Source organism: Hyperoodon ampullatus (assembly GCF_949752795.1).
Source record: "Hyperoodon ampullatus genome assembly, chromosome: 13".
Taxonomy (NCBI): domain Eukaryota; kingdom Metazoa; phylum Chordata; class Mammalia; order Artiodactyla; family Ziphiidae; genus Hyperoodon; species Hyperoodon ampullatus.
The window spans coordinates 12,783,962-12,796,747 of record NC_136926.1 but is presented as its reverse complement, the minus strand read 5'-3'; the positions used below and the strand labels follow the sequence as shown (position 1 = coordinate 12,796,747).

Sequence of the window (12,786 nt, the reverse complement as noted above, 5' to 3'; positions counted from 1 at the left end):
ATGAGTCAAAGCATCCTATCAGATACCGGGGAGGGGAGGCAGAGGGCACATAGACCCTGTCCCCTTCTCTAGAACACACGGTCTCCTTGGGGAAACAGACGCATACATAAATAACTATGAAACAAGGCAGGCAGTGATAAGTGCTGTGTAAGAGAGAGTCATGCAGTGTCCCAGGGGACCAGGCCGGAGAGCGATGAGTTGGAGGCTGAGAAGACTTTGGGGGAGGCATAGCCTGCAGACTAGAAGGAATGGGAGAGCACAGGGCTCCCCCCCACCTTCCAGGGCTAGGAGGACAGGAGGTGGGGTCCTCTTTTGACATCAGCAAAATTTTTTTGGTTTTGCTGTTTGGGGATGTCTAGGAGGTTCATTTTTAATCTTTAACTGTACTTATTTTTAAATTGAGAATAAATTTGCATGACTCAAAAATTCAAAAAGGGGATGAAGAAGTCATGATGACTAAATGCAGTGTGGGACCTGGAACAGAGAGAGAACAGGAGAGAAAAACTAGCCTCATGAAATCTGAAGAAAGTCTGGAGTTTAGTCCATGGTCATGCATCTATGTGGATTTCTTAGCTTTGACAAATGTACCACGGTGATGCAAGAGGGTAATACTAGGGGAGACTGAAACTGGATGAGGGGTAATACAAGAACTGTTTATACTACCTTTGCAACTTTTCTGTAAGTGTAAAATTATTCCAAAATAAAAAGTTCATTAAAAAAATATTTTAAAGATACAAAAAGGGAAGTGGTGACAGGGTTCCTACCCTTATCCCCAGCTCCCTAGGCCCCTAAATACCCACACGGTCAACTGGGCCAGTTTCCTTTATATCTTCCCAGAGATGCTTTGTAGAATTTAAATATATATACGCACATATATACACAAACATATATTTTCCAAAAAGACATAAGCTGCGGCACATTCTACCCAAACTTCATTCTGCATCTTTTCTTTTTGACTTGAAACTCTGCCTGAAGAGATTGTTCCTTATTTGTGTAACATCCCATTTTATGGATAGACCATAATTTGCTTAACCATTCTCCTATTGATGGGCATTTAGCAGTTCATAATCTTTTGTTAAGACAAATATGGCTGTTATGAGAGATCAGCAATAGGGAGATCTATAGCACCTACCTGGACTCATCGTGTTGATGAAATGAGTGAATTCAGGTGAAGCATTTAGAACCATGCCTGGTGCGTGGTCAGAGTTCCATAAATGTTAGCTCTCATTGGCACGTATTCCATTTCACATGTGTGCAAGCTCTTAGTAGGGTAGATTCCTAGTGGTGGAATTACTGGGTCAGAGGGTATGCAGTTCTGACAGATGTTGCTAAATCGCCCTCCATAAAGAGTGTATCCGTTTGCAACCCCAGTGCGGAGCGTGACGCGCCCTCTTGCTCTCCTCCCTCACCAACATACCGTGTTATCAAGCCTGTTTTGAGCGTCGCCAATCTGACAGGTGACCAACACTGTCTTGGTGCAGTTTTCATTTTCATTTGCCTAATTATGAGAGCAGATGAACATCTTCTCATATGCTTCAGAGCATCTGTATTTCCTTCTTGGTAGCAGCAATTCTTTGAACAGGATGTCAAGGTGAAAGTTTTTCTTCTTCCTTGCTGGCAGTCTCTCCACCCTTAGTCTGTTTGCCTCTCTCGCCCGTTCTTCTCCCGGTACCATTACGTCTTCCCGCAGCTGGATTAGAATTAGTGGGGGGGGGGTTGGACAAGACACCGTCACCCCAGATCCAGGAGCAGGGGCCACATCCAGTGGTGGTTGAAGCCCACATACGTGGCCAGGCCTAGCACACGTCTCAGTCTTCCTCTGCTGCTGTGAGCCGGGCTTAGAAGGGCAGCGATGACTTCCACAGGTGAAAGGGCCTTGTTAATTCCTAAATGCACTGAATGAATGAACGAATGAATGAATGAGTCAGTAATGAGCCTTTACATCCTCAATAAAGGCTTCTCTGATTCTGTTTCTCCAGTCTCGTCAGTGCCCCCAGCTACATGTCCTCGCAGATCCTGTGTTTTTCCTTCATAGCACTTATCTCAGTTGTCAGCTAGATGATTAATTGGGCAACGGGTTGTGTAAGGTCTGTCTCCTCTTTGCCACATTATAAGCCACTTGAGAGTGGTGGCCATGTCTGTCTTTCTTAGTAGTGGAATCACAGTACTGACTCAGTAAACATTGGATGGATGGATCGATGGAATGGGATGAGATGGATGGAGGAGGGATGGAATGGGATGGATGGATAGAATGGCACGGATATATGGATGGATGGTTGGATGGATGGGTTAGAGGAGATGGATGGATGGTTGGGATGGAGGTGGATGGTAGTCAAGTGGAGGGGTGGGTGGGTGAGTGCAAAGGTGGGTGGATAAAGATAAATGTGTGGGTGACTGGGTGGATGGGCAAATGGATTGACAGATGGGTGGGTGAATAGATGGGTAGATGGGGGAATGGATGGGTGGATGAATGGATAGTTGGATCGATGAATAGAAGGGCAGATGCATGCATGGATAGATGAAGAGCCCACTGGGCTAAAGGAACATCCTATCTCGCCTTCAAAGGGCCATCAAATTAAGCTCAGTGGGTCACTCACACCCACCACCTACCACCGCCTCCCAGAGCTGGGGCCTGAGAAGCAGATTGTCAGTTGGAGCTAGTCAGGCAGACACTGAGCATTAGTGTCCAGAGGTTAGAACTCTCCGCTCAGACAGCGCACACTCGCCTGATCGGTCACTCCACAGTATTTATGGCATGCCTCCTGCCAGCCTACAGGGGGTCAGGGAAAGGGCATCTTGAACACAAAGTCAGAAATCTGCCGTATTTAAAGCCCTCCTTGCCAAAGAGAAGAGTCAGAGTATGTTACAGAACAAACTGCCCTCCGCTTCTTGGTCACTACCAGGAGTTTGGTTCAGAGGGCTGGTGATACAAAGGAAAGAGGGCAAGAGTGTAACAACCCCCGTTGATTTTTTACTTACACGTGCCTCACACTTGATGCTTTATGATAGGCTTTACCTGTTTGCATCCTTACAGATACCTTGTGGGGGAAATAGTAGCCCTGTTTTACAGAGAAGGAGACAGGCTCAGAGAGCCTGCTCTTAATCTTTGAGCAAGACATGGGGAGTCTGGATAGAACTTGGGATCAGGATGGGGTAGCCGGTCCCACCCTAGGGACACCTCTCCCAACTCCGTGCTCCAGGAGACACAGCCAGGGAACTGTTAACAATGCAGCACCACCTGCATTCCCCACTGACCACAAACCCACCCAACCCTACACTTCCCAGCTTGGAAAGACCCCTTCTCCCCTTCCCTCTGTAGGGGCTCGTTCCTTTCTCCAAATACTAGAGGCAGTCCTGGGTCATGAACTCCTCCAGCCCAGCCCCTGGGTGGTCCTGTGTTCTTTGAATCTCTTAATTTGGCACCAGATTTGGTCCTGCCTGATTATCTGAGAAGGAAACTGTGAGCTCCTGGAGGCCAGGGACCAGGTCTTCATCATCCTAGTATCTCCAGAATCTCCCACCTAACCTGCCTGGAAAGGCATTGTTTGTCAGAACCCCTACTCTGTGCAGGCTCAGGGCTGGGCAGTGGGAAGACAACAGCAGCAGTCACCGCCCTCATGGGGCCCGCTGGGTCTGCTGACCCCTAGGTCCTGCCCTTCAGCCCATGGTGAGAATTTGGGCATGGGCGTCCAGACTCTGTGTGGCCTGCTCACCTCCTCTCCCCCACTCCCCTACACCCACCTCACTGTAGCCACATTGGCCATCCTTGAGAGCCTTAAACGCTTTCCCATCTCGGGAGCTTTGCACATCTGTTCCCTTCAGCCTGGAATTCTCTAGCCCCCGCCCCCTCTCGTCACCTAGTTAACTCCCGAACATCCTTCAGGCTTCAACACAAGTGTCACCACCTTCAAGAAGTCTTCCTCGACTACCCCCTAGATCAGACTAGTCCCCCTGTAACATACTCCTATAACATCATGGAGTGCTTCTTTAGAACACTTTCTACAATTAGGCACCTACTGCATACTGTGCCAGAATGGGTTTATAAGAAGCTTACAGTCTGCCATGGAGAGACAGATAATAAACAATAAACAGATATAATGTAATAATAACTATTACTGTATAATAGCCAAGCCAACACTTACAGAAAACTTATTATTTGCCAGGCATTCATTGGTCTAAGTGCCTTTTTTTAAACTTTTTTAAAAAACATTTTGTTTGGGTCTTCCCTGGTGGCGCAGTGGTTGAGAGTCTGCCTGACGATGCAGGGGACATGGGTTCGTGCCCCGGTCCAGGAAGATCCCACATGCCGTGGAGCAGCTGGGCCCGTGAGCCATGGCCGCTGAGCCTGTGTGTCCGGAGCCTGTGCTCCACAACGGGAGAGGCCACAGTGAAAGGCCTGCGTACCGCAAAAAAAAACAAAAAAAACACATTTGGTTTGGATTTTTATATTATCAATTTTATTTTAAAAAATCTCAAACCTACAGAAAAGTTGAAGGATAGTAGAACGAACACCCTTTTATCCTTTACCTAGATTCACTAATCGTGAATGTTTTACCACATTGCCTTTTCTTAGTATAGATTTTTCCCCCTAAACCTGTTGAGAATAAGTGGCTGACATTTTGATTCTATCATCCCTAAATATTTCAGCAGACATTTCCCAAGAACAAGGACATTCTCTCCCATAGCCACAATTCTACTATCACGGTATCAAATTTTTAATTGATATAAAATACTAATATTCAAATATATATTCAAATTTCTCTAATCGTCTTCAACATCCTTCACAGCTAGGGTTTTTCCCCACATCCAGGATCCAGTCAAGAATCATATAGTGTGTTTGATTGTCCTGTGAAAGTACTTTAATGTTAGTTAATCTTCCTATGAGGGCAGTAGTAGTATCCCCATTTTACAGGTGAGGAAAAAGAGGCACAGGGAGGTTAAATCACTTGTCCAAGTTATACAGCCAGAGGGTGGTGGAACCCGTTAATGTTTCCAGTCTCCCCGTGTTTCTCTTGACCCCTGTGGTCTGTTCTCAACCCAGCTGCCAAAGGGATCTTTTTAAAATACAAATCATATCAAGTCAGCCCTCTGCTCAAAACCCTGCCATGGCTCCCTGCTTCTCTCAGAATAAAAGCCAAAGCCCTCCCAAGGCCCTACACAACTCTCTGACCTCATCCCGCCCTCTACCCCCAGGCTCAGCCCCAGTCTCCTTGCTGTTCCTCTAGCACACCAGGCACACTCCTGCCTCGGGGCCTTTGCACATGCTATTCCCTCTGCCTGGAGCACTCTTTTTCCAGATATCACCAGGGCTCACTCCTCACCCTCCTTCAAGTTTTACCTAAATATCAGTATCTCAGGAACATCCTTCCAGGCCACCCCATTCACCATCACAGGCCTCCCAAGCCCTCTTATCCCCCCTTCCCTGCTTTTCCATCTTAGCACTTACCACTGGCAGAGTCTGCCTCTCAGAGATTCCTCTTGCTAGTTGTCTCCCCAGCTAGAATACAAGTTCTGTGAGGGCGGGAATTGTCTGTTTTGTTCCTACTGGGTTCCAGCTCCTAGGACCAAGGCGGGCACAGGGTGGATGCTTGGGAAAGTGACACCAGTGGCCCTGGTCGCTGTCCCCGCAGCACGTGTTCTGTGAGGAGTGCCTCTGCCTCTGGCTGGACCGTGAGCGCACCTGCCCGCTCTGCCGCTCAGTTGCCGTGGATACCCTGCGCTGCTGGAAGGACGGGGCCACTTCGGCACACTTCCAGGTGTACTAGGGCTGAAGACTGCGGCATCGATGCTCCCAGGCACACCAGGGAGATGATGGAGGGTCAGCGGTGTGGGGTCCAACTCCAGGGGCTTCCTGGGAAAAAGGCCTCAAGCACTGACTATCCTCCTTCCTGCCTCTCTCCATCTCTTCCTCTAAAGCCAGGCCCCTGTCCCCTTCCCCACCTTCACCTTCCTCTCTTGTTCTGATCATGGTGTGTGCATCCTACCCCTACACATGGGGACGCCTTCTCACTCAGACTTGGTCTCCACCTATGTAGGTCTCCCACTTCCCTCCAAGTCAAGGAACTGGTAATGGACCCAAGTCCCACCTGTGGATTATTTTAACTCATGGTGACCTAATACCTGATGCTGCAAACTAGAGAGAGACCTGGAGATACTGTCTCCCCCTAAGTGGCCCAAGTCCGCAGATGAGAATCACTGTGAAGTTATTTTCCAAATACAAATGCTGGGCCCCACCTTATACCTACAGTAACTACGTGTACCAAACACTTAGTGTGAGCCGGGCACAGCATTGAGCCTCCTGCCCGGACGACCCCCTATAATCCTCACAATAGCCCTATGGCGGAGGTACTGTTGTTTCCTTCGTTTCACAGATGAGGAAACTGAGGCATAGAGCTCCATGTGGAAACTTTCCCAGGGTCACCCAGTGAGCAATGATGGACCAAGTTTCCAACCCGGGTCTGTCTGGCTTCAGAGCCTGACTGTTAGCCACATGCTGACCAACTGCTCAGACACTTCAGGTGTGGGCCCTCCCAGACATGTTTCTTTAAAAGCACAAGAGGTGATTCTGAAGCCCATCAGTGGCTCAGGTGCATAGCACGTTCGATTTGGACTGTACTGAGAATGCTAATAGTGGACACTAGCTCCTGAAATCTAGTCGTGGTTGGGTCCATGGAAAGACTTGGTCCTTAAAATTGCTGTTTAGCTGGACTCTGGCGGGGATGCTCAATCGTGATTAGCTATCAAGAAAGGCCAGCTCTGGTGCAGATGCAGATGTCATGGGGTGTCCACTCCCATCTTTATTTCTCTCCTCCTCCTTTTGTCCTGTCCCTCACTTAAGACTCAGGCTTGTCAACAGCTCCTGTGGCCATTGCCTTCTCCCCTGGTAGCCTTCAGAGCAAAAGGCATGATCCATGTTATGGACTTTTCCACAAGCCAGGGTGGTGGTATAGAGCACAGCTGTGATCAGTGTTTCTGGAATCTCTATACCAGAGCTACTAATCTCTGTAACACAAGTTCTCCACCCATGAGACCCTCCCTGCTCTGAAATCTGGGAGGAGAAGGCACAGGTGGATCCCTTAGAAGCCACTGGAATCTTGTCTGCCCTACCTGCCTCCCAACTCTATTCTCTCATTGTCAGCCTCAGCACAATAGGCTAGCGCCAATGGCATTACAGAGAAAGCAATCTGTGTGGCTACTGAGCAGATTAGCGAGAAAGCCCCAGGAGAAATGGTGGGAGCCTTGCTGCCACCTCACTCTCAGCCAGTATTCACATGCCCATCCTGTCCCCAAGAGATTCAGAACATTCACCCCTGTGTGCTGTCAAGCCAGGACCTTTTCCTTTGCCTGACATCCCTGGCTATTTCCTGATACCCAGCAAGACATCCCTTCCAGGGCAGCGTGGCATCTTTCAAGCTCTGTTACTATGGCAATGGCCGCGATGTTACAATGCCACTTGCCTGGATAATCAGCTCGGAAGGGGAAGTGGAGGGAAATGGGGCCAAGGCAGATTCGGCTGCTCTGTACCCCCTGCCTTGAGGAAGAACTGAAGGGAAGCAACAGGAGCTTCTGCAACTGGTTTTTATCAGAAAGATCGCCCGCCTGCAGATGCCATCAAAGAAGCATGAGAAATTGCAGCTGGAGAAGACTTACTTAGTAAAGTGCCAGCATGTGACAGAGCAGATAGATCAGTCTGTTGGGAGTCAGGCATGGAATTCTGATTCCAAACTCTGCATGGCTTTGAGAAGTCACTTCACCTCCCTGTAGCCATCTCCAGGGTGACAAAGCCTATTGTATTATCTACTGGAACCAGGGAAACTAACAATGTAGATTACTGGTGAATACTCCAACGGTTTTGTCAATTACACTCATGCCACCGAAAAAACCCTCTACCATTCCACAAATAATGAGCCATGTCTCTGACACTCTACAGAGTGTCACGTGTGGGGAACACTCGGGGGCAGGTGGGATGATTTAGTTTAGGATTTTATTTATTCATTCCCTACCCTCTGGGGGGAAAGTCATGTCTGGAGGTTTTCTTTTGGGTGGGAGGATTTAACTTCTGCTTTAGGGAGGAACAGTGGCCAGGGCAGAGGTTTCCAAACATAAAGCAGCATGTTTTCCCTAGCACGAGTTTTTAGTAGAAGCAGCCAAGAGCCACCATTGGAAAGGAAGAACAATGCCACTCTCTTTTACCTGTCTCAGCTCTGCAACTCATTTGTTAGAAGGAGGATTAATCGAGTGTCAGGTCGGAGAATCCTGTTCTTAATATTTTATGACTCACTGACTCAAGTTCCACGAAGTCTTTGGAAATGGCCCTCCTAACGAAAAAGGTCTTGACCATAATAAATATGAGATGAAAAAAGCAAGCTCTGGACCTGGATGTAATAGGTTCATTACCTTCCTTAGGGGAGCGTGTGAGAGGCATTGGGAGACTTCCAGGCTGCCAAGACTTGGGGTTGGAAAGAGAAAATGTAAAAAGCGAGTCCTGGAATCTTTTAGTACTTTTGCTCTGGGCCAAACAGAGCTGCCTTTGGTGTTTTTAATGTCCCCTTAAGTTCCATTCTGCCAATAAATATGATCTGTTGTTGAAAGTTACATCCACCGTCTTGAGTCTCCGTTTGCCCTTTAGAGCCAGGTGGACCTGTTTTAGGACAAATTCGAAGACACATTTCCTGAAGGGGGTGGTCGTCTGATGGCAGTTTTTCCCCAAAGTAGATCCCATTGAGTTGGCGCTTGATTTATTAAGGAAGTGCTCCCAGGAGAAACTAGTAAGGGAATGAGTGAAACAGAAGAGGGAGGGGATGAAGCCCAACAAGAGGGCGACTCTCAGAGAAGTCCCAGCTCAGCTTGGTCCTGCCAGGAGTTCCGGAGCATCAGCTGCATCTCAGAGTTTGTCCCACCCTGAGGTTTCTGTGCTCCCAGCTGTGGGCCAATGTGGGGGGTGGGAGACCTCTCAGCCACTCCATTGAGGAGGCCCAGGCCTCTGAAGGTGTCGGGTGCTACAAAGCACACAAAGGTGCAGGATGGCACCCAGAACTGGTAGAAGGGATCTTGGGGTGGCAGCTACAGAGCCCACTATGGCCATTAACTATAGGTTAATTGGACCCCAGATGCATGGGCTGATTCAAGAAGGGTTTTCTCAGATGCCAGATGACGATGGATATTTAAAATGTAAACAGCATTAGGTGACAATTGGTGCCTCTCAGGTCAACATTATGAAGCCAGCCACAAAAGCATCATCAAGCAGAACTTTTTGGTTGAAATTATTTGTGAACCAAGCCAAATACAGCTTAAGTAAAAGAAGGACTTTATTTGGTTCATGTAACAGTATGGGCTTTAGGTACAGCTGGATTCAAGGGCTCCAGGGCTGATAGTAGGATCATGTCTTTCCATCCCTCAATTGTTTTCCTTTGAGATGGTTTAGTCTTCAGGCAGTCGGATCCCACGTGGCGGGAAGAGAGCCTCCAGAAGTTCCTTATGTTCTACCAGCTTCACAACCCCAGCAAAGAGAGCCCCTGCTTCCCCAAAGCTCCAGCAGGAGTTTTGAGGTTGATTCTCATTAGTTTGCCCCCAAACCAATCACTTTAGCCTTGGGGACTCAGAGCGCTGGACAAGCTTCGGTTGGCTGTTGAGCTCTGGACGTGGGAACAGAGGTGGGTGGGAAATGAAGTCCATCCCTCCAAGTCACATGGACTGAGAGTGGGGTGGGTCCCCAAAGAAGGAAAAAGGATCTATTATCTAGAAAAACCACCTGTCCTCAACCTGCCATTCTTAGGAATAAACTAGAACTTGGTCTCTTGGTACAACTCAGACCAGGTAAATGCAGGTGAAAGTACTCCACCCTGAGCGGTCCGTTCACCCATAGTTGGAGACATCAGTCTGCAGGCTCACTTGCTTATCTGCGTCATGTCATGCATAAACGATGCTTTTGTGCACTGACCTGGAACTGTTGGACCAGTTCCCCCAACCTGTTGCTCAACCCAAGGGTACTGCTTAGGCCAACCCTCCCTTTGGGGTGTTCCCAGGAACACAACAGGGACAGGAGATGAGCGTGTGGCCTTCTGTCCTAGGGAAGGTTGGCGTGTGCAGCCAGATCCTCCCGTAGTCTTTGGAGACCAACCTTCCAAAAGGAAATGAAAACGCAGAGGCCTTTGGTTGGAAGCACACAACCAGTTTTGTTTTGTTTTGTTTTTTAATAAAGTCATTACAAATATGTACAAAGCGTCTCCAAGGTATGAAATTCCTCTTACAAAAGAGCACAGCGAACCAGCAAGGGTAGAAACCAGAACGGAATGTCCCCAAGCGTATCGCCTCTCCAGCTGAGTCAGAGGGCTCACGGAGGTTCCAGACAGCCCCACAGCCATCTCCACCACGCACAGGCGATCCTGGGCGCTTGGAGTGCAGAAGACCTTGAGGGGAGGAAATGGGGGTTCGAGTGGGGGAGGGGACAGGAAGGAGATGAGAAAGACTCCCCATGTCCTAGGAAGTAGGTCAAACAGGCCCTGTTTGCAAATGAGATGCTTGTCCCAGGGACCTTACAGAAGACAGGAACACAAAGGGCAGGGAACAAATACATAAAATCTCCAACTGAACCATCCAGGCTGTCCTGGAGTGTCCCCGAATGCAACCTAAGTTAGGCCCCAGGCACGTGCTTGCCCTTGAACTAGCAATGCCAGTGGGACCAGCTCAGGAAGGAACCCGGTGGAGCAGGAAGCTTAGCTGGGGGGCTTGGAGGGAAGTGGGGCCGGGGTGGGGGTGGGGTCCACGCACACCTGAGTCCACGTCTCGGCTCAGCCACCTCACTCTTCACGTGCAACTTTGGCCAAGTTGCATAACCTCGCTGAGCCTCAGCTTCCTCAACCGTAAAATGGGAATAAGAACAGCACTGTCTTCCAGAGTGGGCGTGAGGAATAGCTAAGGGGGAAACATGTAAAGCTCTCAGCACAGTGCTTCTTTACTGTGTGAAGCAGCAAGAACCAGCCTTTTCGTGCTGGGGATGAGTTGAGGTCGTCGGCTTTTGAATTGCCTTCATGACAGTGTAGATCTCAGTAAATATAAATTCTATAGAACAATCTGCCAGCAAGGCTTGAGGTCACAGTGATGACCTGACAAATCTGTGAACCGTAATGGAAAGGGACATTGAGCATCATCTGGTTCCAAGCAGGTCTACCCTCCATGATCAATACGTAAGTCTCTTCCCAGAGGAGATTCTACAACCTGGAACATTGTAGGTGCTCAATAAGTAGGTGCTGAATGAATTAATTAAACTTTTAAAAATAAGCTTTTGATTTATACTTCAAAATGATACTTTGGATATCAACTTCCTCCATCAGCTCCCGTGGGACTAGGCCTGCCCTCTCACCCCCCCAAACCAGCTTCTGACCCTGTGATGGGCCCAGGTGGACTTAAGGGGACATTCAGAAAAGGAAATGGTATCCACATGGAAGAACAAAACCTGTATTCTGGTCACTGCAACCTCTAATACCAGGTGGACACTCAACAAGTCTGCAATGACAAGCCAGTGTCCCCAGAAGACACTTGTGTAGCATCAGAGGAGGACTCCCTCAATTTCCCAAGCAAGGGGAAGTGATATTTTGTCACTTTCAGAAACATGATAATAAAGCTAGGAGTACATGAGATCAGATATATAAGTTGTGAAACCAAAGTCACAGCTCCATTGTACTGTGACCGTATTGTTTAAATCACCCTTTTCCCCTCATCAAAATAGAAAAGAATTTAAAAATGAGATCACTGGAAGAAGTGGGAAAAAAGTCTCCAGGATCCCAATGAAAGAGGAACAAAATGGGAATTGGGTTCTAGGAGACGTACAGCCTAGGACCATGGACAGCAGCCAGAGAGGTGCAGGGCTCCTCCAAAGAAACTGTTAATCAAGCTATGCTCAAGGGAATATGAAATGGAACCCAAAATTGAAAAGGGGAAAAGAGGTCTTATTTGCTCATGGGCATTGGGGTAAGGGAGAGAAGCTTCCAGAAGGGAATGGATCTAATTTGGAATGTTGAGGTCCCAAGAGCTTCCAATCCCTGTGGCTCCTGGACCCTCACCCTCTGAGAGCAACCAGAAAGAAGGAGGCCCTTCTGTTTGCTTCTCACCTCATTATGCAGCAAGCTACCTAAACGATGATCTCAGAGGCCTCCCTCTGCTTTGCACACACACACACACACACACACACACTGCTGTCTGCTGAAACCTGATATGAGGTCTTTTTTAAAATTTATTTCAAAGCCTCCCTCCCTCTCTCTCTCTTCACAGACGCTCTGCAGTGAAGCTAATCAAAATCAATGACTCCTTGGCAGCCAGAGAAAAGCCGGTGGGGGGGGGATGGTGCCAGCACTTTGCACACTGTGGAAATTTTTTTTTTTTAAAAAAACACCACCCCACTATCTCATGCAATCCAAGTAATGCAACAGGAGAGACGGTGGAGACAATATATACATATATATCATGCTTCAATTTCCTAATACAAATGTCCATCAAGAAGTCAAATCTCATATAAAAACAAGCATTAAAAACAACCCCTTGTCAAAAATCGGGGCATTTGAGAAATGCACTCAATGATGTGCAAGAAAAAGCCGGGGTTAGATAAATACACAGTTTCTAATAATATAAGAGAATATGTACAAGGGACTTGGCTGTAAAGCTCCATGAGGAGGGTCCTGGGTGCCCAGTTCTCTCAAGCGATGTGGCTTCATTGAAATCAAAATTTCCTGAAACCCCAGCATTTGGAGTTTGGATCCTCCAGCGGGAATGTCAGGGTCGAAAAAAAGG

At 48.1% G+C, this 12,786-nt stretch overlaps 1 protein-coding gene across 1 annotated transcript in view; it reads left to right on the top strand.

Moving 5' to 3' along the window:
- Positions 1 to 5,765, top strand: part of RNFT2 (ring finger protein, transmembrane 2) — a gene marked incomplete at both ends in the record, with an annotated part of 61,797 nt that extends 56,032 nt beyond the window's left edge. The window contains one exon of the mRNA XM_079718134.1: positions 5,631 to 5,765. Coding sequence (XP_079574260.1) covers positions 5,631 to 5,765 — 135 coding nt within the window. The remainder of the gene's footprint in view (positions 1 to 5,630) is intronic.
- Between the last annotated feature and the right edge of the window lie 7,021 nt (positions 5,766 to 12,786).